The 25,465-nt window shown below is 44.9% G+C and overlaps 1 protein-coding gene across 3 annotated transcripts in view; it reads right to left on the bottom strand.

Moving 5' to 3' along the window:
• Positions 1–25,465, bottom strand: part of LOC144511461 (alpha-actinin-1-like) — a 104,912-nt gene that overhangs the window by 1,345 nt on the left and 78,102 nt on the right. For all 3 annotated transcript variants that reach the window (XM_078241837.1, XM_078241840.1, XM_078241838.1), the window contains 8 exons: positions 25,348–25,456; positions 22,363–22,503; positions 22,088–22,270; positions 21,248–21,382; positions 19,054–19,233; positions 15,633–15,779; positions 5,817–5,897; positions 2,650–2,808 (listed from right to left, as the gene is read on the bottom strand). In XM_078241837.1, coding sequence (XP_078097963.1) covers positions 2,650–2,808; positions 5,817–5,897; positions 15,633–15,779; positions 19,054–19,233; positions 21,248–21,382; positions 22,088–22,270; positions 22,363–22,503; positions 25,348–25,456 — 1,135 coding nt within the window. The remainder of the gene's footprint in view (positions 1–2,649; positions 2,809–5,816; positions 5,898–15,632; positions 15,780–19,053; positions 19,234–21,247; positions 21,383–22,087; positions 22,271–22,362; positions 22,504–25,347; positions 25,457–25,465) is intronic.

Raw genomic sequence — 25,465 nt, 5'->3', positions numbered from 1 at the left:
GTGCGAGGGGCAAGCTTTAAAGGAGATGTACGAGGCAAGTTTTTAAAAAAAAACACAGGGTGATGCGGGCCTGGAACTCACTGCCGGGGGAGGTAGTGGAAGCAGATACAATAGTGACTTAAGGGGTGTCTTGACGAATACATGAATAGGATGGGAATAGAGGGATACGGTCCCCGGAAGGGTAGGGGGTTTTAGTTCAGTCGAGCAGCATGGTCGGTGCAGGCTTGGAGGGCCGAAGGGCCTGTTCCTGTGCTGTAATTTTCATTGTTCTTTATTTTTAAGATGTGCCGGTCAGGTTGATTGGCCATGTTAAACTGACCCTTAATTGAAGTGGTCTGGCAGGGTAAATACGCAGATTACAGGGATAGGGCCCAGGTGGGATTGTTGGTGGTGTAGGCTCGATGGGCCAAATGGCCTCCTCCTAGTAGGGATTCTATGCTTCAAGCTATACTGCCGTCTGGGCACCTTTTGGTGAAATTTGTTCCGAGACATGGTCAAAGCAACATTCCTGCCCATCCCTGGTTTGCGAGCCACCTTCTAAGTATTTAATTTTAAAAAAGTGAATGGCTTGCTAGATTTATCTCAGACTCTCTGACCTGGTACCGTAACCACATTAGCCATTGAAGAGGAATTAAACACGGTGTCCGAAAATGACATGGAACAAAACAGCGGTGCTTGCTGTGAATCCCAGATCTTCTGGACTAGAAAGGTTTCTGAGCAGAGTTCTGCAACCTGGAAAAAGGGAATTCAAGAACCTGAGGGGGAACTAGTGAATGGCATGTTCCGTATGGGTAATGAGACATTGGGATTAGTTATGCTATGCAATGCAGCAGGTGGTTTTATTTGGCTGGAAGAGAGTACATTTTAAGTGACATTTTAGTTTTGAAATTCCCATTAAATCTCTTTTTGAAGCTGCACTTGCCTCAGACTCTCTGCCTCCCCCATCCTCCCAACAAGCTTTGATCAGTACAAAGTGTCAAGGTGCTTACGGTATTTAGGCACATTAAGCCCCAGAACTAGCACTCCACCCAGTGATTCTGTCAGAAAGTCGAAAGCTGTATGTAGAATCCCTACAGTGCAGGAGGCCGCTATTTGGCCCATCGAGTCTGCACTGACTCTCCAAAAGAGTATCTTACCCAGGCCCACCTCCCACTCTATCCCTGTAACCCTGAATATTTACCATGGCTAATCCCTCTAAGCTACACATCTTTTGGACACTCAGGGTAATTTTGCACAGCCAGTCCACCAAACCTGCACACCTTTGGACTATGGGAGGAAACCGGAGCACCTGGGGGAAATCATCGCAGGCAGAGAGAATGTGCAGACTTCACGCAGATGGACACCCAAGGCTAGAATCGAACCCAGGTCCCTGGCGCTGTAAGGCAGCAGTGTTAACCACTGTGCCACCCCACAGAAACTAGCAGATTGGTGGCCATATCAGGTTGTAGGGTGAATTTCTTCTGTGGCTAGGCTTCCTACGTGAACCCAAGACGACTTTGGAAGTTTGGTATTCCGGTAAAAGCAGAATTTTTAACATTCATCTAACCCAGAAGCAGCTATTTGCATTAAATTACCACATTAGATTCTTATCTCAACTTTTCCTTTTGGGCCAATGTTGTCCCGTGTTTTAGGATAGCTTAATTATTTCAGCTAAATCATTGCACCAGTGTTGATCACCCTCTGTACGTACAAATTTCCACACCAAACGCTTGACGGGCATCTGGATAAAAGCAAATTACTGCGGATGCTGGAATCTGAAACCAAAAGAGAAAACGCTGGAAAATCTCAGCAGGTCTGGCAGCATCTGTAAGGAGAGAAAAGAACTGACGTTTCGAGTCCCGACGACCCTTTGTCAAAGCGGTCAAAGCTTTGTCAAAGGCTGATTTGGACTCGAAACGTCAGCTCTTTTCTCTCCTTACAGATGCTGCCAGACCTGCTGAGATTTTCCAGCCTCTTCTCCTTTGGTTTGTGACGGGCATCTCATTGCCAAAGCGTCCAAGGCGGATACATAAAATGTGGATTTCTGGCAGTCATTGCAGGATAACGAGTGGGAATCTTGGCCAACCTTCCAATCCCTAACTCCGGGTTGCCAAGGCCAGAGGCAGTCTTTGTGTAACCAATACCGGGAGCCAAAAATCAGCTGACTGAGCACAGACCTGCCTGGTCGCTATGGTTCAGCTATTCACCCAACTGGAGCATGTTTTTTTTTTGCTGTGAACCAATGGGGTGAACAAGATATCGACTGACAATACAGGCTCAAACATGCCCCATGAATATCTTTAATCAAATGCAGGGACTTGCACTCCACTTACAGATCGTATCTGGTTTCTCAGGCAACAGCTAATAAATCAGCATGGCAATGATTCACTGACATGGAGACGAGCTGAAATCGGGAGATTGACAGTAGAACCTGCCTTTACAAAAAAGATAAGCGTGGTATTTTCACAAAACCTGCATTTGTCCGGGGGGGGGGGGGGGGGGGGATGTCCATTTTGCTGATTGTTACTTTCCCATCATCTGTAAAGCCTTCGAGTTATATCAAAGTTGCAGACAGAGGCCATTCAATATTAGGAATACAAATGCTGATCAAGGACTCTACAATAGAATTATGTTCCAGATCAGAGTTCACAGCTCCCTGTAATTTCTTACCTTGTCTCCTGCCAGGATCTTGAAGGAGGCCATGACTTGTTCGGCTGTATCAGTGTCTGTTGTCTCTCGTGACATGAAGTCAATAAAGGCTTGGAATGACACCTCTTCAGTGTTGTTGGGGGCCACAATACTCATTATACGTGCAAACTCTGCTTCACCCTGGGAATTTTAGAGCAGAGTAAAAACATGAACTTTAAGACCGAGGCGAGACAAGATTAAGAGGCAAGAATAAACCAGTTAACAACCATTTCCCCCCCTCAATCTGTTCCCATGTCTTTACACCTGCAACTAGGATGCAGGTCAAAGGTTATCCTACAGGTGGTCAACCTGGTCAGCCAGCCTCAGCTACAAGATGTGAAACTGCAATGAGGGAACTGGCAGCTCTGACAGAGAGAGTTCCAAGCTTGCAGTTCATTTTGACCAGTCATGCCAAGGGTTAAGGGATCCCTGGATCAGTTACCAGACCGTCAAGTGATAGCATGTTCCATTTCTCCCACTCTCATCTCCAAAATCCTCCTCAGTTGGAAGGGTCAGGAAAGTGCCATCTTAATTGGCGATCTCAGTCAAGCTGTACACACTTAACACCCGACAAGTAATTTCCAGCAAGGACATTAGCAAGCAGGAATTCTGGCACATTCCCCCTCTGGAAGAAGGGAAATCAATTACTTCAAAAGGTGTTCCGGCTGAGATCAGCTGTTTCAGCAGAGATTAGAGATTGAGGTTGGCACATCTAGCCCACAAGACATTAAGGGCACACTTGCTCCCTCAGATCATTAGAGAACCCATATTGGTCAAGTTTATTTCTATTTGGCACTCACCAAAACATTGAAATTCAAATTCAAGGATACACCCACGATATTCTATCTCTCTCTTCTCCTCCCTCTCTTCTTCCCCCCCCCCCACAAAGAATATAATGACTTTGTAATTAAGTAACCAGAGAACAGTCCTTTCAAGGCTAGGGCAGGTGCAAAAGAAACCTCTGGCATAGCTGTTCTGGTCGTCACACTACCAGAAGGACGTGGAAGCTTTGGAGAGAGTGCAAAGAGGATTCACCAGGATGTTGCCTGGTCTCTCGGGGGGGTGTTGGCTATGAGGAGAGGTTGAATAAACTAGGATTGTTCTCACTGCAAAGGCGGAGGTGGAGGGCAGACCTGATAGAGGTCTACAAAATTATGAGAAGCATAGACAGGGTGGACAGTCAGAGGCTTTTCTCTCAGGGTGGAAGTGTCAATCACAAGGGGGCACAGGTTCAAGGTGAGGGGGGAAAAGTTTAAGGGAGATGTGCGGGGGAAGTTTTGCACACAGAGTGTGCCGCAAGAGGAGGTGGTGGAAGCAGGCACATTAGCAACATTTAAGAGGCATCTGGATGGGTCCAGGAATAGGGAGGGAGGAGGGGGATATGGACCAAGGACAGATGTTTTTTTAAAGTTTGGGCATCATGTTCAGCACAGGCTTGGAGGGCCGAAGGGCCTGTTCCTGTGTACTTTCCTTTGTAGAAGGCTACTAGATTGTCCAAAAATCTCTTATGGTGTTGAGATTTCCTTTGTTGAAGGCAAAAGGATGTTATAAGGGTGGGGGGTAGGGCCTGGGTGGGATTGTGGTCGGTGCAGACTCGATGGGCCGAATGGCCTCCTTCTGCACTGTAGGGTTTCTATAATGCCTCAGGCAACAATGTAACCACAAGAGTTATTCAGGCATTTTGAAAATTCCAAAGTGTTCGGCCTGCTCACACATCAGTCTCAACCATCTTAGAGTAGAAAATGGCAGACTGGTTAAGTGTGCAGAAGTAGAAAACCTAAGCCACTTTATTAATCATACCCTGTTAGACAGCAACTCTGACTATCCACCCTGTCTTTGCCAGAGGCTTTTTCCCCAGGGTGGAAGTGTCAATTACAGGGGGGGGGGGCGCATGTTTAAGGCGAGGGGGAAAGTTTAAGGGAGATGTACGGGGGAAGTTTTGCCAGGCAGAGGAGTTGTGGGTGCCTGGAACACGCTGCCAGAGGTGGTGGTGGAAGCAGACACATTAGTAAACACTTTGGTTCTAGTTTTTTTTCCCCCCTGAGGATACAACCTCAGGCTAAAGGGACAATCCTTTAAGACAGAGATGAGGAGGAATTTCTTCAGCCAGAGAGTGGTGATTCTGTGGAGCTTTTTGCCGCAGAAGGCTGTGGAGGCCAGGTCATTGAGTGTCTTTAAGACAGAGATAGGTAGGTTCTTGATTAATAATGGGATCAGGGGTTATGGGGAAAAGGCAGGAGAACGGAGATGCGAAAAAAAAAATCAGCCATGATTGAATGGCGAAGCAGACTCGATGGGCCGAGTGGCCTAATTCTGCTCCCATATCTTATGGAGACATCGGGATAGGTACATGAATAGAGAGGGAATAGAGGGATATGCTCCGAGCAAGGGCAGAAGGCTATTTTTTGTAGTTTAGTTAGGGTATTATGATCGGCACGGGCTTGGAGGGCCAAAGGGCCTGTTCCTGTGCTGCACTTTTCTTTGTTCTAACTCACAAACAAAATTAGGAAACTTTGGAAAAATTAGTGGCATCGTTTTTAATAACAACTTTTCCCTAACAAATGCTATCGATTTACTACTGTACTGCATCACTTTCTCTGGTCACTTGAAGTTACACATTAATACCCAGTACATGCCAACACTGCAGTAACCTCACTTGTGTAGTAGTAGACATAGCAGTTGTATAAAAAATTTTTTTTTAAAAAAGCAAGTCTATTTCTATAAAATAAAATTGACTGAAATACGAACGCTTACAGGTCAAACCCCTGGTATTTCTGGGTGAAGATGTGGAGAAGGGAAGAGGAACCGTACCAGACTGTAGCCCGTAGAGATAAGGAGAGCTCGAAAATCATCAGCGTCCATCAGCCCCGTTCGCTTCTACTCCGAAAGGAGCAAGCAAGAGGAAAAAAAAACACGCACAGAAGATGGCACAGTGCCAGAGACAAGGTCGGACAAGACACGTACAGAACCAAATCCAAAAATGGGAGGAGAGACAAGGAAAACAAAATAAATAAGAAAAGCAGATTAGGGTAATTCAAAAAAGGAATAAGGGGATAGGTCAGAACACAGAATCCAGGAGAGAGAGAAATGGAGAAAGAAAACATAGTTAGCTGTTTGCTGACTTTTTATTGCATTCAAATCATCAATACCTGCTGGTCATTTCCAACATCGTAGCCCAAGCTGATAAGGCAGGCTTTAAACTCTTCTGGTCCCAGTTTCCCGGTATGGTCCTACACGAGGTCATGGTGCAGAGGTCGGAACATGCAGGTAACATGATGCGTGCACACACACACACACAGTGGAGGTAGGAAACATGGGGAAGAGGATGGTGTTGATGGTGAAGCACACCGTGCACGAAACATGCAGATGGAGGGTGGTGGGGGGGGGAGGGGGTGGGGGGAGAAGGAAAATAAAAATGTCATGTTAGACAAAGGACAAATGAAAAACATTCTTGAAACAAAAAAGAAAATGCAAATGAAACCATGAACCTGAAACACATCTTTCAGCTGCAAAACAGTACAAAGAGTTACAATGGTAAACGCAGCTTCTGCACTTAAAAGCTTCACCATTTTAACATTTCGGGCAGAGGATCGAGGGGCCTGGGGGGCAATGCTTTCTCTGTATTGCAACTGCCCAGTCTCAAGGTAAAAAGACACACAGTCACTGAAAGCCTCCGACCTCGCCCGCAGCTGGGATTGTCCGGTGTTGCTGCTGTGAATGGAGTTGGGACTGAGCGCCAAATTCTCCAATCTCGCTGGCAGAGAGGCAGCCACGGACAAGATCGAAGAATCCTGCTCAGTATCTCCAACTTGGATTTCAATAAATTACCGTGTAATTTCTCAATGAACATTACACTAATCTTAGCCGTACAATCCCAATACTGCAACTTGTTCTTTGTCATCATTTGTTCAACTAGACTTGTACAAATATCACATGAGCAAACGACATAGCCAGTGTTAAAGCAAATAATTCAAAGTTGATCCGTCAGGTTTTCACTCAGTTTTACAAGGACAATTTTACTAATATATTAAACCTTATAAAAGATTGATTCTAATAAATAACAATGTAAATATTTGAGAAGTTGAAACTAATCAACCCGAAATCTTAACTCCTGCTCTCTCCACAAATACTGGCTCATGCGTTAAGCACTTCCAATACTTCCTAATCTGTTATTAACCATTTATTGCTAGCCATCATTATGAAGCGCTTTGAAAGGTTAGTCATGGCACTAATCAATTCCAGCCTCCCAGTTTGCCTATCGCCGCAACAGGTCCACAGCAGACGCCATCTCCCTGACCCTGCACTCAACCCTGGAACATCTAGATAACAAAGACGCCCATGTATCAACTACAGTTCAGCCTTCAACACCATTCTGCCTACGAAACTCATCTCCAAACTCCGTGGCCCGGGCCTCAGCTCCTCCCTCTGCGACTGGATCCTGAACTTCCTAACTCTCAGACCACAATCAGTAAAGATAGGCAACAACACCTCCTCCATGATCATCCTCAACACCGGTGCCCCACAATGCTGTGTTCTCAGCCCCTTACTATACTCCTTACACACCTATGACTGCGTGGTCAAATTCCCCTCCAATTCAATTTTCAAGTTTGCTGACAACACCACTGTAGTGGGTCGGATCTCAAACAGTGATAAGACAGAGTACAGGAAAGAGATAGAGAATCTGGTGCGATTTCAATGTCAACGAAACAAAAGATAGTCATTGACTTCAGGAAGCGTAGTGGAGGTGTGCCTCTGTCTACATCAATGGGGATGAAGTAGAGAGCTTCAAGTTTTTAGGTGTCCAGATCACCAACCTCCTGTCCTGGTCCCTCCATGCGGTCGCTATAGTTAAGAAAGCTCACCAAGCCTTTACTTTCTCAGAAGACTAAGGAAATTCAACATATCCGCAACATTTACAGGTGCACCATAGAAAGCATTCTTTCTGGTTGTATCACAGCTTGGTATGGCTCCTGCTCTGCCCAAGACTGCAACAAACTACAAAGGGTTGTGAACGAAGCCCAGTCCATCACGCAAACCAGCCTCCCATTGATTGACTCTGTCTACGCTTCCCGCCGCCTCGGAAAAGCAGCCAACAAAATCAAGGACCCCACGCACCCCAGACATTCTCTCTTCCACCTTCTTCCGTCAGGGAAAAGACACAAAAGTCTGAGGTCAGGTACCAACCAACTCAAAAACAGCTTCTTCCCTGCTGCTGTCAGACTTTCGAATGGAGCTACCTCGCACTAAGTTGATCTTTCTCTACACCCTAGCTATGATTGTAACACTGCATTCTGCACTCTCTCCTTTCCTTCTCTATGAACGTTTTCTGTACAGCACACACAAAATACTTTTCACTGTATACCAATACATGTGACAATAAATCAAATCAAACGTATTTTTAAAGGTTGAACCTACTATCCTTTCTACAGATATCAAAAAAAAAAATCAAATCACAATAGTTCTATTAGCCGAAAAAGGGGCCATGGAAACAAGAACATTGTCAAAAGAAAGGGATTAACACCAAGGGAACCAACACAGACAATGGTTTTTCCTGTGCTCTAAACCTCTTAAAAGGAACGGTTTAAAAAATCCTAAATGCTACCAGGATACTCAAAATCAAAATTTATAAAATTGGGCCATTATGAACATTAAAAGCCACACTTCAGAAACAGAGCTGCCCCAAAGTTTAAGGCACTGATCAGGCTGCCATCCCAGCGAGATGTGTGTTGCCAGTACGAGGCACTATTCTCAGCCTCCATGAGACAGGTCGAGAGCTGCACTGCAACGCTGAATGCACAGCTGGAAACCAATATTTTCTGCACTCCGCTTTGCATTCTCATAACCCACAAATGCTGGAACTGCAAAGTGTCGTGCGTGGGTAACAACTCGGTACAAAGTCTGCAGCATTGCGGCAGGGTCTCTGGTGAGATTATTGGAACACTGGGTGTGGCCAAAAAGAAAATCTGCTTTAAAATTGCATTTTATGGATAGGTTAGGCCCAAACTGGCCTCCTGGAGGGAATTTGGGTTAGTTACACCCCCCCCTCCAACCCCACACACACACAATATAGACAAATTGCAACAAGGGGGAGGGGAGGAAAAAACAATACTTCCGATTTACGCTAAGAAATTCACGAAAATCAGGCTTCTTGTCTGCACTCTCACTGATGGGAGCCAAATGCAAATTACAGTGGTGTCTGGGTCACCCACTTCTGTCCCAACTGCTCAAGCATTTTTCAACATGTTCTGGCCTATGCAGCTCATGTCTTGAGGCAATTTGAAAGTGCTGCAAATAACTTGTCTATATTTCATACCCTCAAGTTTAGCTCTTAAACCAAGCGAAGGCAAAAGTGATGGTGAAACCCACCGAGACGCACTGAAAGACCACCGGGGGGGGGGGGGGGGGGGAAGAGTGGGGGATATTGTGCCAGAAGTTTAACTGTTCTATCGGATTTAACTGCATCTTTTGGAAAGTAAGCTGTGCCGTGATTTCTAGGGGCTATGCGTTTAGCTTTGAGCATTCAAGCTTGCTCACGAGTAAATACCATGGCCATTTAGATATCATTCAATCACTGGCACCAGTCACAGGGCTTCAGCGGGTCTGTGCATACAAGTTTGGGAGGCGGCAGAACTGTGCGTTTGACATTATGTAGATTCAAGCTCCTGTACACAGTGCCGAATTCAGATTCCCACAACCACCATTTTAGTGAAGCCTGGGAAAGAAATGCTGGCCGTGCTACTTATATACCCAGAGTGAAAAAGAAATAAATAATTACTGATTACCACTGACTAAACGTGTAATATAACTTCATTACAATCTATCATTTGCTAAAGACCCGTCTCGTTATAAGTACACAAAATCTTTACTGAGCCATCCACAGTCAGGGAAATCAGTTAACAGTATTATTCTTTTGTTTCCCTCAAAGGAATGTTAACCTTTAGGAATACAAGTCACGACAAGACACTTTGTTGTGCCAGAACACATGAGTACACGTTTTATTTTCTCCAAGAACACACAATGTTCTTCACATCTATCAACACATGCACATTACGCGTTACTACGAGGAACTAGTAGACTATTCACCCTCTCAAGTCCGCCCCAGGAACATGATCAGGGCTAATCTTCTGCCTCAACTTCACTTTCCTGTCTGATCCCCATACCCCTTGATTCCCCGCGAGATCGAAAAATCTATTGTTCTCAGTCTGGATCATGCTGGGTGGGAGGAACCACCCTTTTAGGAGCTGGACAATTCTGCGGAGTTGCTGTGCAAAACTATTCCACAAGCAGGCATCTGGAGTTTACTACACTCTTAAATTATGCCGACAGAAATGCTCTGGAAGAGAAACCACATTCTCAAATGGCTAAATTAAATAAATGGGAGCTTTTCAGAGATTTTGGGTGGGGGGGTAGGGGGGAAAGAGAAGAGAGAACAGAAGCACTGGAAAAAAATCACGCTACTACAGTCAGTTGCATTATAGTTCTGGAAAAAAATGATTAACCCAAGGACCCAGAACGCCATCTGTAATCCCCTAATAACAGGGATTAAACTTCAGAAGTACTCCTGAACTTTTTGAAACATCCAGTGGTTGTTAAATGAAAGCTTTTCCCTTTTCTGAAATGACCAGCCCAGACACCGCATCCAAACAGAGTTGATTTCCTCTCCAATGAGCTGTCCTGCAGTCAATATTTCATTCTCACTATTCACCAGAGATTAAAACTCTCTCTTCATCCCTCTGGCCCAATCAGCATATTGATGCCCCAGGCACAAACAAGTTAAGGATGTACACATGCAGTCACATATTGATTCAAGTCATTACTGAACTCCAACAATTGTAAAAATAGCAGTATCACCTTGCACTCCTGCCTGCGTTCCCCCTGTTGAAGGGAGAAGAAAGTGGCCCATCGAGCATGCTCCACCATTCAATAAGATCCATAGAATCCTGACAGTGCAGGAGGCCATTCGGCCCATCGAGTCTGCACAGACCACAATCCCACCCAGGCCCAATTCCCGTAACCCCACATATTTACTTTGTTAAGCCCCCTGACACCAAGGGGCAATTTAGCACGGCCAATCAACCTAACCCACACATCTTTGGATTGTGGGAGGAAACCGGAGCACCCGGAGGGAACCCACGCAGACACGGGGAGAACGTGCAAACTCCACACAGACAGTGACCCGAGGCCGGAATTGAACCCGGGTCCCTGGCGCTGTGAGGCAACAGTGCTAACCACTGCATCATGGTTGATCTTGGACTTCAAGTTCATTTTCCCACCTACTCCCTTGATGTCCTGAGGGGCCAAAAACCTGCCTACCCCAGCCTTAAATAGATTCAATGATGGAACATTCACAACCCTCTGGGGTAGAGAATTCCAACAATTCACAATCCATCAAGCAAAGTAATTTCTCAGATCCAAACGATCAGCGCCTTATCCTGAGTTACTAGATGAAAGCAGCAGGAACCATGGCTGATTTCCTCTACCCCCCTCCAGTTAACACTGTACAAAATCCATCACTTTCTTAGTACACATGACTTTTCAATAGTTGAATAAATGTGCTAAGTCACCACGAAGCTTAGATTATCTAACTAATAATGCAAGAGTTATACTGTAGCCCTTAAATAACATACTACAGGAAGTATTTAATGAACTGGAGTATAATTAGAACAATTCCCAGTATATATCCAGTTTAATTAACAGTGAATAAAACCAGAGTGATCATTTGCATGTGCAGTTATAAAGGAATGAATGCAATTTAAATTAGAGTCCTCACTCATACCACAAGTCTCCCTCAAGGAGCACTGTCGAATGAACTGGCTAGCAACATGCTCCAATAGGAACTTGGAAGCAAGCAACCTGGTCTATTTATATGTTCTGGGGGATAGGCTGGTTTTTATATCCAGAAGACTGGAATACAAGGGGATAGAAGTTATACTTCAGCTATAAAGCTCTGGTTACATCACGTCATGAGCACTGACAGCAGTTCTGGGCACCACACCCATACAAATGCTTTTGGGCCTGGAAGGAAGTGCATCATAGATGAACCAGAATGATACCTCAAGGGATAATTTATAAGAGATTACACAAAACTTTCTGGAACTTAGAAGGTCAAGGGATAATTTGATAGGTTTTAAACTATTATGGGAAACAGGCATATTTTGGGAAATCTAAGGCTGGGGGCTCAGTCAGAAAATTAGAACCAGGTCCTTCAGGAGAGAAATCAGGAACCACTACCACATTCGTAAGGTGGTAGAAGTTTGGAACACTTCCACAAATGGCTTTTGGTTCTCGATTAATTATTAATTTTAAATCGAGATGTATCAATTTTTGTTAACCAAAAGGCAAGTATGAACACAGTGGGACCATGTTCACCTATGTAACATTTTAGAATCCCTCCAGTGCAGGAGGCAGCCACTAGGCCCATCGAGTCTGCACCGACCACAATCCCACCCAGACCACCCCCCCCCACCCCCGCCCCTGTAACCCCCATGCATTTACCCCAGCTAGTCCCCCTGACACTAAGGGACAATTTAGCATGGCCAATCCACCTAACCTGCACATCTCGAGTGTGGAAGGAAACCGGGGCACTCGGAGGAAACCCACTCGGACTCCGCACAGACAGTGACCCAAGCCGGGAATCGAACCCAGGTCCTGACTAACCACTGTGCCGCCCAATGGTTACTACCATTAGTAGCAATAATTCTCCCCAATTAACCCTTGAAGTATCCGCAGCACAGTTTCAGACTTGAATTCAGTGAAAATTAGGTACATGAAAGTCAAGTAAAATAATTGGAGCCTCCCAACTGCGAATTACAATTCATGCATCCCATTTACATCCAAAAGATTAATTATGCAATTATCAAACTTTACTCTGGGTAGAAATCAAGCACAACTGGGGCACGATGGAAGGAGTCAGGAGAATGATACAATTTCAGAGGTAACCCACTGCTTAAGAGGAAGGAAACTTGCATGGAAAGCTTGGTCAATATTTTTTTAGGCGCTGGACATTTTGAAAATTGAAAACAAGGCAACCAAGTAATAGTGGGCAATAAAACATGCCGCACATATTACTGGAAGTGACGACCGGAGATTTTCCTTATTGTAAATGTTAGGGGCCAGTATCCAGAGTGATGCGTGTTATGATCACCCAAGATAATTCTACCCCCCCAATCCCATTTGCGCTCACAAAACATGCTTATAATCGCTGATAAAGCCACAGTCTCTATCGCAGAGTCACAACTTCGTTGCAAGCCAGAATTACAGTGAAAAGGGAGGGTATTGCTCTTGCTACAGCTTCAACTCACGAGAGATGACATTAAAATCTGTAAGAATGGAACTCCTGTCATAAGGGAATATTTTCTGGTTCAGAAACCACAGAATGACGAAGACTTACAGATGCTTTTTGAAGTGCTCAGCCAGCCGCATATTCCAAATTCATGCAGAGTGACTATATTACAAATGTTTTTATGTCTTTAGCTTTTTTTCTTTCACCCGCCAGAGCCAAAAGAATTACAGCACTGCAATGGGATTTCAGTACATGTACTGGGAGGGCGGCATCAATTCTTAGGTGCCCTAAAAAGTAGCCTGTTAGATTACTCAGAATCCCTATAGTGCAGAACGAGGCCATTCGACCCATCGAGTCTGCACCAACCACAATCCCACCTATAACCTCATGCATTTATCTGAGCTAACTGCACTGACACACCAAGGGGCAATTTAGCTTGGCCAATCCACCTAACCCGCACATCTTTGGACTGTGGGAGGAAACCGGAGCACCCGGTGGAAATCCACACAGACACCAGGAGAAATCGTGCAAACTCCACACAGACAGTGACCCAAGCCGGGAATCAAACCCGGGTCCCTGGCACTGTGAGGCAGCAGTGCTAACCCACTGTGCCACCCACACTGTTTTCAGTTTAAAATTTAAAGTTCATTTATTAGTGTCACAAGTAGCCTTACATTACCACTGCAATGAAGTTACTGTGAAAATCCCCATGTCGCCTGTTGAGGTATACTGAGGGGAGGCAATGGCCTATTGGCATTATCGCTAGACTATTAATCCAGAAACTCAGCTAATGTTCTGGTGACTCAGGTTCGAATCCCACAACGACAGATGGTGGAATTTGAATTTTTTTTAAAATCTGGAATTAAGAATCTACTGATAACTATGAAACCATTTTCGATTGCCGGAAAAACTCATCTGGTTCACTAATGTCCTTTAGGGAAGGAAATCTGCCATCTTTACCTGGTCTGGCCTACATGTGATTCCAGAGCCACAGCAATGTGGCTGACTCTCAACTGTCCTCCAGGGGCTACTAGTGATGAGCAATAAATGCTGCCCAGCCAGCGACGCCCATGTCCCATGAATGAATAAAACGGAGGGAGAATTTAGCCTGGCCCATGCGCCTAACCAGCACGTCTTTCGGATTGTGGGAGGAAAGCCACGCAGACACGGGCAGAACATGCAAACTCCACACAGACAGACAGTGAACCAAGCTGGGAATCCAACCCAGGTCCCTGGTGCTGTGAGGCAGCAGTGCTAACCACCGTGCCACCCTGTGTGAAGGGGAGCAGCTGTGATCCTCACTCATTTTCCAGGAACGGAGGCTAGACAAAGAAAAACTGCTCTATAAACAGCTACTGGGTAGGTACACCCATCAACACATGATCAATACAGCTGCTATTTGGCAGCACACAAACATCAAGTTCATTTGTCCAAGTTCCCCCACTGTTTTGTGCTTCAATAGATGTATTTGGTTCAATCAATTGCTGTGCTTGATGTTTAGAAAATAAATTCAAGGGTAGCTATAGGAGCTATGACAGTGATTCCATCTCCAGTGCAACCATTTCTCAGTGAATTTACCACACCATTTTTTTTATTCCCTCATGTGGATATCGCTGGCAAGGCCAACATTTGTTGCCCTTTCCTAATTGCTCTTGAATGGCTTGCTAGACCATTTTAGAGGGCAGTTAAGAGTCAGCCATTTTGCTGCGTCTCTGGAATCACCATATAGGCCGAAGTGGATAAGGACAGCAAAAGTTTCTTCATAGAAATCATAGAAACCCTACAGTGCAGGAAGAGGCCATTCGGCCCATCGAGTCTGAACCGACCACAATCCCACCCAGGCCCTACCCCCATATCGCTACATATTTTTACCCGCTAATCCCTCTAACCTACACATCCCAGGACACTAAGGGGCAATTTTAGCCTGGCCAATCAACCTAACCCGCACATCTTTGGACTGTGGGAGGAAACCCACACAGACACGAGGAGAATGTGCAAACTCCACACAGACAGTGACCAGAGCCGGGAATCGAACCCAGGTCCCTGGAGCTGTGAAGCAGCAGTGCTAACCACTGTGCCGCCCCTGAAGGACATTTGCAAACCAGATCTTTTTTTAAAAAACAAAAATCCATGGTAGTTAATCCAAGGTGACAGAAACTTTCAATTCCAGATTTTGATTGAATTCAGCTACAGTGGGATTTAAACCCATACCCCCAGAGGATTAACCCGGGTCTCCGGATTACTAGTTCAATGACCACTATGCCACTGTCTCCGCCACTTGACATGAAGACAAATGTGTTACAAGGAGCACCCATCTGCGTTCAGTGGGCTAACTGCGTATGTTACACTCGAACCCAGTGCTGTAATCTGGATTTAGTACACGGAAACACGAGGTGGATTAGTGAAGCTCCACAAGTCACTGCACACATCAGCAAATAGTTAAGCCTGTTAGTAAAGTACATCAGTACCCACAGCTCCAGCATACTGTGCTCAACACTGGAGGTACACCAAGAGGCAATAAAATGAGGGTTTCAGTGCTATCAGGACACCAGTTACTAATACACTAGCCACAAAACAGCACCGAGTGGCAAACTCTAATGTTATAAAGCAACTTATCGCCTTTTATGTAACTGGTATCTTCAAATTGATGACTGGCATGCACACTACTAGTTACAAAACGTACCTTGTCAAAATGATTAAATGATGATCGGAACTCATTGAGCTGATCCTGGCTGATGCCTTTTGCATCACGGGTGAGGATTTGGTTTTCTACTTCATTAATAGTTCTGGCAATCGTGGTCAACAGCTGTTCCCAGCCAACTCGGATGTGCTTTTATATTTAAAAAAAAAGTTGTAGTATTAATAAATTTTTTTGGTACACATCATATAGTAGCAAGTGAAGGAACAACATTTAAGATCAAAACATTAAGTTATCAGAGTAAGTAGTCTCACAACACCAGGTTGAAGTCCAACAAGTTTATTTAGTCTCACAAGCTTTCTGAGCACTGCTCCTTCATCAGAGTACCACCAAATAAACCTGTTGGTTTTTAACCTGGTGCTGGGAGGCTTCTTACTATGCCCACCCCAGTCCAACGCCGGCATCTCCACATCATAAGTTATCATAGGCTGGCATTTCATTTTTAAAAATTCCTTAAAAACTGGGTAGCACATAAGTCGTCTCACAACACCAGGTTAAAGTCCAACAGGTTTATTTGGTAGCAAAAGCCACACTAGCTTTCGGAGCGCTGCCCCTTCGTCAGGTAAGTGGGAGCTCTGTTCACAAACAGGGCATAGAAAGACACAAACTCAATTTACAAAATAATGGTTGGAATGCGAGTCTTTACAGGTAATCAAGTCTTAAAGATACAGAATGTGAATGGAGAAAGGGTTAGCGCTCCAAAAGCTAGTGGCTTTTGCTACCAAATAAACCTGTTGGGACTTTAACCTGGTGTTGTGAGACTTCTTACTGTGTTTACCCCAGTCCAACGCCAGCATCTCCACATCATTAGCACACAAGGACCATAAGATGTTTATTTGTCATCTTAATTAGCATCTTTCCACATCAAAAGCACACCAGTCTCAGCTGCACTAAAACCAAGATTCAGTGTTCGAGACAAGACTGTAATCTAAAGTCCCAATTACACTGCAGCAGACAGTGTAAACTCTGGAGCTTTCAATGCAACTCAGGACATCCAAACGCAGCTTGGTGTACACAAGAGCTCTGTGTTTGCAAACTTAGTTTAGTTTAAAAACCAATGCTGCGCTGACTGGAGTATAGAATTAACGAGCACTTCATGATCTGTGAAAATACTAATTCTTAAAGCAGCACATTTTGCTGGCAGTGATTCTCAAACAGTTACAAAGAACAAAGAAAATTACAGCACAGGAACAGGCCCTTCGGCCTTCCAAGCCTGCACCGACCATGCTGCCCGACTGAACTAAAACCCCCTACCCTTCTGGGGATCACATCCCTCTATTCCCATCCTATTCATGTATTTGTCAAGACGCCTCTTGAAGATCACTTTCGTATCTGCTTCCACTACCTCCCCCGGCTGCGAGTTCCAGGCACCCACCACCCTCTGTAAAAAAAAAAACTTGCCTCATACCATAAACTTATGCCCCCTAGTAATGGACTCTTCCACCCTGGGGAAAAAGCTAAACATAAAACTAGGTGAGCACAATATGCAGCTCCCATCACAACTAAATCTTTAGACAAGTCACATTGTGTGTATTGCTGAGATACAAGTGCTTGCAAAGACAAGAAAGTTGTGCTAAATCTTTACAAATCACTGGTTAGACCCAATTGCTAGTCGTGTCCAATTCTTGGCACCAGACTTTTAGGAAGATGCCAAGGGCTTGGGATAGGGTGGAGAGAAGAATTACTGGATTAAGGGGCTTTAAGTGGAGACACTTGGAATTTCCTACTTAGGGCAGAGCAAGTTAAGGAAAAACTGAGTCGAGTTTGACTAGATAGGAAGAAACCATTTCCACAGACAAGCAAGCAGAACACAGCTATCAGATAATTGGCCGAGGGAAGATTTATTGTTTTACGCAGAAAGTCATGATCTAAAATGCATGACCTGAAAGAGCAATGGAAGCACATTCAACTATCAAAACATGAACTGATTTTTGTGTTTTGTTCATCATGGAATGTAAGCATCACTGACGAGGTCAGCCATTGTTGCCCATCCCCTTTTGAACTGAAATCCATCTGGTGTAGGTACACCTAAAGTACTGATAGGGACGGAGTTCGACAAGGAATGCGCACTTTCCAAGTCAGGATACCGTGCAAGGGAAACTTGGTACACTTGTGTGCCTGCTGCACTTGTTTTTCTAGGTGGCCGGAGTTGTTGGTCTGCAAGGCAGAAGGGAAACATTTGCAGTGTTATGGAAAAGAACAAAGTGAGACTAATTGATTAGGTCTTACAAAGAGCTGACAGGGGCACAATGGGCCAAATTGTCTTCTGTGCTGAATACTAATTGTTAGAGGAATGTTTCTAACTGTTAGCAGAGCTGTTGATCAAACAATGCCTCCAATGTATAATGCTGCTGCAACGCAGCATTAATATTAAATATTAAAGCAGGATTGTGTGCCAGTTACTCAAGTTTAGTAGATCTTTCTGCAATTTTTGGTCTATTTCACCACACTCCCGTCGTCAGCAAACTGGATAATTAAGATAATGTACAACTCGGAAAAGGCAAATCCCGTTAGTGTGTGAGACAGGTTCAAGAGCGTGAATCTTTGGATTTCTCGGCACAGAGCCAGTGGATGCTCAGTTGTTGAGTACATTCCAGACGGCGGTCGATTGCCAAGGGAATGAAGGAAAGTGGGGTAGAGGTAGAAGATCAAGAGATGTCAAGGAAGGCGGCAGCACGGTGGCACAATGGTTAGTGCTGCTGCCTCTCGGCACCAGGGACCCAGGTTCAATTCTGCCCTTGGGTAAAGGAAAGAAAGAAAGTTGGGCAGAGATAGGTGGTCAAGAAATATCAAGGAAGAAGGCAGCATGGTGGCAGTGGCTAGTGCTGCTGCCTCTCGGTACTAGGGACCCAGGTTCAATTCCAGCCTTGGGTGACTGTGCGGAGTCTGTACATTCTCCGTGTCTGCGTGGGTTTACTCCCAGTGCTCTGGTTTCCTCCCGAAGTCCAAAAGACATGTGGGTTAGGTGGAGTGGCCATGCTAAATTACTCCTTAGTGTCCCAAGATGTGTAGGTTAAGTGGATTAGCCATGGGAAGTGTGTGGGGTTATGGGGATAGGACAAGGCAGAGGGCCTGGGTAGGAGTCGGTGTAGACTCAATGGGCCAAATGGCCTCCTTCTGCACAGTTGTGATTCTATGATTTGCCACAATTTTATAATAGTGGGGCAGGATAGAGGGTCTGTACGGTCTACTCCTGCTTATACTCTCCCAAAGTACAACTTTGAGATGTGCATCTCCATCGGCAAAAACTCTTCCAGAGAGAAGCAATTGGGAACAGTTAAAGCGCAGACCTGAGCCTAGGCATCATGAAACTTCAGTGCTCTACAGCCACAGGCATTTTGCAGATTTTAAACAATATCCCAATTCATCTGGCAAACAGGTGAAATCCAAAAACCTAAATCAGTACCTCCATGGTGTAGTTGGTATGCTTGTTGTCAAAGATGAGTGCCTCCTGGATCAGCTGGTGATCCTGTTCCAATTTCTCAATGTTGGGTTTGTAATTGATGATACTATTCTCATACTGTTTCAGTTGATTTAGCTGGTCTTCCAGTGTGCCGTGCATTTCGATAGAAATCCGGCCAATTTCCTAACAACAAAAAAAATTAGATCAGCGTCGAATACAACTTATGCCAACTCAATCATTGCCCGCTTTCCCCAGGCCAGTATCACCTTGCATACAGAGCCTTTTAACCAAGAGGGCTAGGCAGCTTTGCCTGGTACCATGCAGGATAAACTGCAAATATTTAACATTAAGGTAGACGGTTGGATCATTTTAATTTGACCAATCCTATTATAAATTCTGACACTTTAGCAAATGTCCAATTAGTGGTCTGTCTACTCAATCATCTCTATCCTGCAACAACAGATCTATTTTCTTTCGCAATACAATCTCTCTCAGATCTACAGTCATTACTTCTCTAACTTCCCAGGACAGTGGGGGAAGAGAAAGTGACCAGGACCAATAGGGTCGCTCAAAATGGACCATAGGGGCAGTACAGTAGCACAGCGGTTAGCACTGCTGCTTCACAGCGCCAGGGACCCGGGTTCGATTCCCAGCTTGGGCCACTGTCAGCGTGGAGTTTGCACATTCTCTCTGGCTGCGTGGGTTTCCTCCGGTTTCCTCCCACATGCTGAAAGACGTGCTGGTTAGGTGCATTGACCTGAACAGGCGCCGGACTGAGGCAACCAGGGGAATTTCACAGTAACTTAACTGTAGAGTTAATGTAAGCCTTACTTGTGGCAAATAAATAAACTTTAAAAAAAGTGGCCTCCTTCAGTGCTTGTGATTCTATGAATAGTTCCTTCTTGTGACTCCAAGGCTTTGAGCGTTATCCACTTCTTTCCTCAGATTGAAGTCACGTCACATTACAAAGCCATTCAACCATTTGTGTCATCTATTTTTCCTCAATTTGATGAAATCTTGGGCCAAACACAAATAAACAGGCATCTCGTTCCTCCCCACAAATAGCTGAATGCAGCTTTCCAAACATTCATGTTCAAACTTGGCAGCCTCACTGAACAAACAAATTCTCTGGAACGACAAATAGTTGCGGAACCAACTTCTTAAAAAAAATTGATTCAAAAAGGAACGGTGGGACTTTGCAAATAGGAAGTACAGAAAATGTAGGGGCGGCACGGTGGTTAGCACTGCTGCTTCACAGCGCCAGGGACCCGGGTTAGGTTCCCGGCTCAGGTCACTGTCTGTGTGGAGTTTGTAAGTTCTCCCTGTGTCTGCGTGGGTTTCCTCCGGGTGCTCCGGTTTCCTCCCACATTCTGAAAGACGTGGTTGGATGCATTGACCCGAACAGGCACCGGACTGTGGCGGCTAGGGGAATTTCACAGTAACTTCGTTGTAAGCCTTGTGACTCATAAATAAACTTTACTTTAAAATGCCTGTGTAAGGAAAAAAAGGACCAACTCAAATGGTTTGTCTGATTAAAGCACGGATCCCAAGTTCATCCCATTGGCATCAATCCAGTTGATCAGTTAAAACAGCAGCGTCAATGCTTACAATTGTTTCACCACTGTGGAAATTTCAAAGAGCATTAGAAATGGAAATAAACTCATGGGACCAGGCCAGGTGCAGATGGCAGGTCTCCTTTTTTCATTAGGAAAAATTCCCATTGCCACTGGTAATTTTTCTAGCCATGAAATGGCCAATAACATTTACAAGATTTATTGAATTTTACAACATGCCACAGTGGCATTTGAACTCAACCCCCAAACCGTTGGTTCAATCCCATAACCATTGCACTACCATCCTTGTATGTGGTGAATGGTCAACTTGCCAGCTGGTATTAGAAACAGCAAGAAGTTTAACACCACCAGGTTAAAGTCCAACAGGTTTATTTGGTAGCAAAAGCTTTTGCTACCAAATAAACCTGTTGGATTTTAACCTGGTGTTAAACTTCTTACTGTGTTTACCCCAGTCCAACGCCGACATCTCCACATCGTTATTAGAAACAACAGATCTAGTTGGTTATTGATTCCCTAGAATCAAACTATACAACTTCAGGAGGAACTATAGTGGCAATAGAATTCAATTGATTTAGTCCAGAAATGGAACGACTCAACCGCATTTACCAAAAGAATTTGCCAACCTGCATCTTAGTCTGAATCCAGGGCCCAACGATGTTAGCCTTGCTTGCAAACTGCTCACGCAAGTGTTCATTGGACTGCTGCTTGTTAAATTCTGCTTGCAAGGCTTGGTCCCGTGCTGGCACTAACTGCTGAACCTGTGAATGAGAGGACAGGGAATATGTTTGTTAGTCACACTTTTCATTCAAGCACATTTTACGCATTTTTCTGGTCTCCAATTCTTTCCCTCGCTCCAAGTCTCTTGCGCCAAAATAAATTCATTTGGTCAGATGGAAATATTTTTCCATGCTATTACGGCAATGAATGGCACGCTCTCAGAACTTAACACAGCTAAGTCAACGATCAGGGCTGTCTGTAAAGCTCATTACTCATACAGTACCACCCTGCAGCATTCAACTCATTGCCCCATTAACATGTGCTGCAGCTTAATCCAGGCAACACGAGCCATCCTGACACCAACAGGTCCTTGCAGCTCTCATCCCTTTTCAGAGAAACTTGACTTTGGTACACAAGAAACCCATCTTATAGCAACTGTGCAGCTGCAATTAGAATCCTGCGGCTCAGGAACAGAGACAGCTAGTGAGAAAATCAGCAATAAGCCACACTGCAGTACTCAAACTATTAGCGTTTTTGATCAACTATCCTAGCTTCATTTTCAAACAGATTCCCTCCTTAGCCTCGCGTACCCCTAAAGATTTGCCATGTGCCCAAAATGGCATTTCTTATATGCAATGGTTAGATGTGCACTACCCCAAAACATCCCAAGAAAAGCACTTGCAGGATCTGCCCACAAGCGATGACACTTTGTATTTTGCATTCTGATGGCCTTTAGCAGATCTTACCTTCGCCCATTTATCATTAATACTCTGTGAAGTGATGGAAGTGTATGGGTTTACACCGGACAGTTTGATATTATAGGACTGGGCAATTTTCATCATTTCATTGTGGATGCCCAGGATGGCCTCTCGCTCTTTGTCAGCATCTGGCAATGTCGCTTTGAATTGTTCATGAGCTGCAATGAGACCCTGCAGAAAAGACACACAAGTAGCTTCAGCCCACTGTACAGAACAACACAAATGGTGGTATGCGTGTATCGCACGTGTAGCTCAGTTTGTACCTGGATCTCCTCTGTTGTATGGACAATAAACATGTCTTGCAGGTCTTCCATCGCTCCTTCCATCCAGTTGTTGAAAGGTGCAGCTCTTTTGGCATATTCCAGATACAGCTGATCAATTGTTTCCTGCAGCTTTTCAGTCCTCTGTTAAAATAACATTAATTTATTAAAAACATTGCTTCTATATTTAAAAGAGGATTTAGAAAGCAGCCAGATACTTGCCCCTGTCTACATCAATGGGGACGAAGTAGAAAGGGTCGAGAGCTTCAAGTTTTTAGGTGTCCAGATTACCAACAACCTGTCCTGGTCCCCCATGCCGACACTATAGTTAAGAAAGCCCACCAACGCCTCTACCTTCTCAGAAGACTACGGAAATTTGGCATGTCAGCTACGACTCTCACCAACTTTTACAGATGCACCATAGAAAGCATTCTTTCTGGTCGTATCACAGCTTGGTATAGCTCCTGCTTTGCCCAAGACCGCAAGGTCGTGAATGTAGCCAAATCCATCATGCAAACCAGCCTCCCATCCATTGACTCTGTCTACACTTCCCGCTGCCTCAGCAAAGCAGCCAGCATAATTAAGGACCCCATGCACCCCAGACATTCTCTCTTCCACCTTCGGGAAAAAGATACAAAAGTCTGAGGACACGTACCAACCGACTCAAGAACAGCTTCTTCCCTGTTGCCATCAGACTTTTGAATGGACCTACCTTGCATTAAGTTGATCTTTCTCTACACCCTAGCTATGACTGTAACACTACATTCTGCACTCTCTCCTTCCCTTCTCTAAGAACGGTATGTTTTGTCTGTGAAGTGTGCAAGAAACAATACTTTTCACTGTACGTTAATATATGTGACAATAATAAATCAAATCAAAGTATATTGGAGACAAAATAAAAACCACGATCTCTGCACCCATAAGAACTAGGAGCAGGAGGCGGCCACCTGGCCCTGCGAGCCTGCTCCGCCATTCAATAAGATCATGGCTGATCTTATTGATAAGCACCAGAATGAAGGACGACAAGTGAGCTGGTCTCGATTAATATCTGGCTATTCCTGGGGACAGGGCACAAAAATCTGAAACTGTTCTGTAAAAAGACAGACTTGCATTTACATAGCACTGGAAAACAATCGGTGACTCTGTTTCGGGGGAAGACAATTTTTGACCCTCAAAATTTCTCCTCATCTCAGTCTTAAGAGATGGGAGATCTTATTAACTCTATCCCCTAGTCATAGTTGCACCTGTAAGAGGAAACACCTTCCCAGTATCCACCCTGTCAAGTCTCCTCAGGATCTCATACGTTTCAAAATAGGGGAAATAAGTTAGTGCCTACTTCTGATTATTTCAAGGACTCAGTTCCCTAGCTGCCAACTCCATCTCTCTCCTTGGCAACACTGTGGCTCAACCAAACCGTTTGGGGAACCTTGTCATTTATGAGCCAGAGATGTCTTTTCAATCGCACATCTGTGCCATCACCAAGACTGTATTTCCACTCGTAACATCTGACTCTGCCCCACCTCAGCTCATCTGTTACACACACCCTCATCCATACCTTTGTTACCTTCGAGACATGACTATTGAATGCAATCCCAGCTGGCTTTTCATAGTCTACACTCCATAATCTTGGTCATGGACAACTCTGCCCATGCCCCGACTTGCACCAAGTCCTATTCACACATCACCCCAATGTTCACCGACTTACATTGTCTCCTAGTTAACCAATGCCTCAGTTTGAAAATTATCCCCCTTTTCAGAGCCCTCAAATGGCCTCTCCCCTCCAATCTCTGCCAGCCAAAGCCCTCATGTCCATGTTTAACTCTGATCTCTAGCATCCTCCTATTGGTGGCTATGCCTTTAGCTGCCTATATCCAAACATCTGGAAATCCTGTCAAACTTCACTACCTCTTGTTCCTCCTTTGGACTTTTGGCCACCTGTCCTGATAACACCCCATGCAATTTAATGTCAAACTGTGTTATATAAAGCACCATGGGGCATTGTACTGTTAAGGTGCAATATACATACAAGTTACAGCTGCTGTTGAAACTGCGTAAATGAATCTGAAGTAAACTGGGTCAGGCACACCTAGCAATCAGGCACTTTTTAAAAATTCAGTTGTGGGGTGTCACTGGCTAGGCCATCATCTTTTGCCCATCCCTAGTTGCCCTGAAGGTGGCGGTGAGCTGCCTTCTTGAATCGCTGCAGTCCACATGCTGTGGGTTGACCCACAATGCTGTTGGGGAGGGAATTACAGGATTTTGACCCAGCGACTGCGAAGGAATGGCAGCATATTTCCAAGTCAGGACAGTGAGTGGCTTGGAGGGGAATGCGCAGGTGGTGGTGCAAACACATGCATCTGCTGACATATACATATAAATAACACATACATACGATATAAAGTGACAAGGCTGTACTTTAAAGCACAGTGCCTAAGGGAGGGAGGGGAAGAAGAGTAAAGGAAAGAACTCAACAAATATGTCACGTGTTTGCATGTACAATTAGCCATCTAAAATGGTTCAAATCTTTCTATGCCTAATCCAAAGACTGAATATTGCAGTGCTGGTAAACATGGGCGGCATGGTAGCACAGCTCCAGGGTCCTGAGTTCGATTCCCGGCTTGGGTCACTGTCTATGCGGAGTCTGCACATTCTCCCCGCATCTGTGTGGGTTTTCTCCGGGTGCTCCTGTTTCCTCCCACAGTCCAAAGATGTGCGGGTTAGGTTGATTGGCCATGCTAAAATTACCCCTTAGTGTCCTGAGATGCATAGTTTAGAGGGATTAGCGGGCAAATATGTAGGGATATGGGGGTAGGGCCTGGGTGGGATTGTGGTCGGTGCAGGCTCGATGGGCCAAATGGCCTCTTTCTGCACTGTAGGGTTTCTATGATTGACAAAAGTTTTCCAATCAATCTGAAGTAACCACTGCATGGGTCAGACGGCATAAAAATTTGATCGCATGTACATAAAATCCATTTGTTCTGGTCTCACCTCCAAGGCATCCCTCCTGCTCTGTGTCAAAGAGCCCAGGGTATCCCAGTGGTCACAGATAGTCTGGCAGCGGGCATTCACATTGGGAGAATCGTAATAGTCCAGATCACTGTTGAAG

The sequence above is a fragment of the Mustelus asterias genome, chromosome 24 (assembly GCF_964213995.1).
Source record: "Mustelus asterias chromosome 24, sMusAst1.hap1.1, whole genome shotgun sequence".
Lineage (NCBI taxonomy): Eukaryota > Metazoa > Chordata > Chondrichthyes > Carcharhiniformes > Triakidae > Mustelus > Mustelus asterias.
Note: the sequence above shows the minus strand (reverse complement) of the source record. Positions and strands in the feature narration are given on the sequence as shown.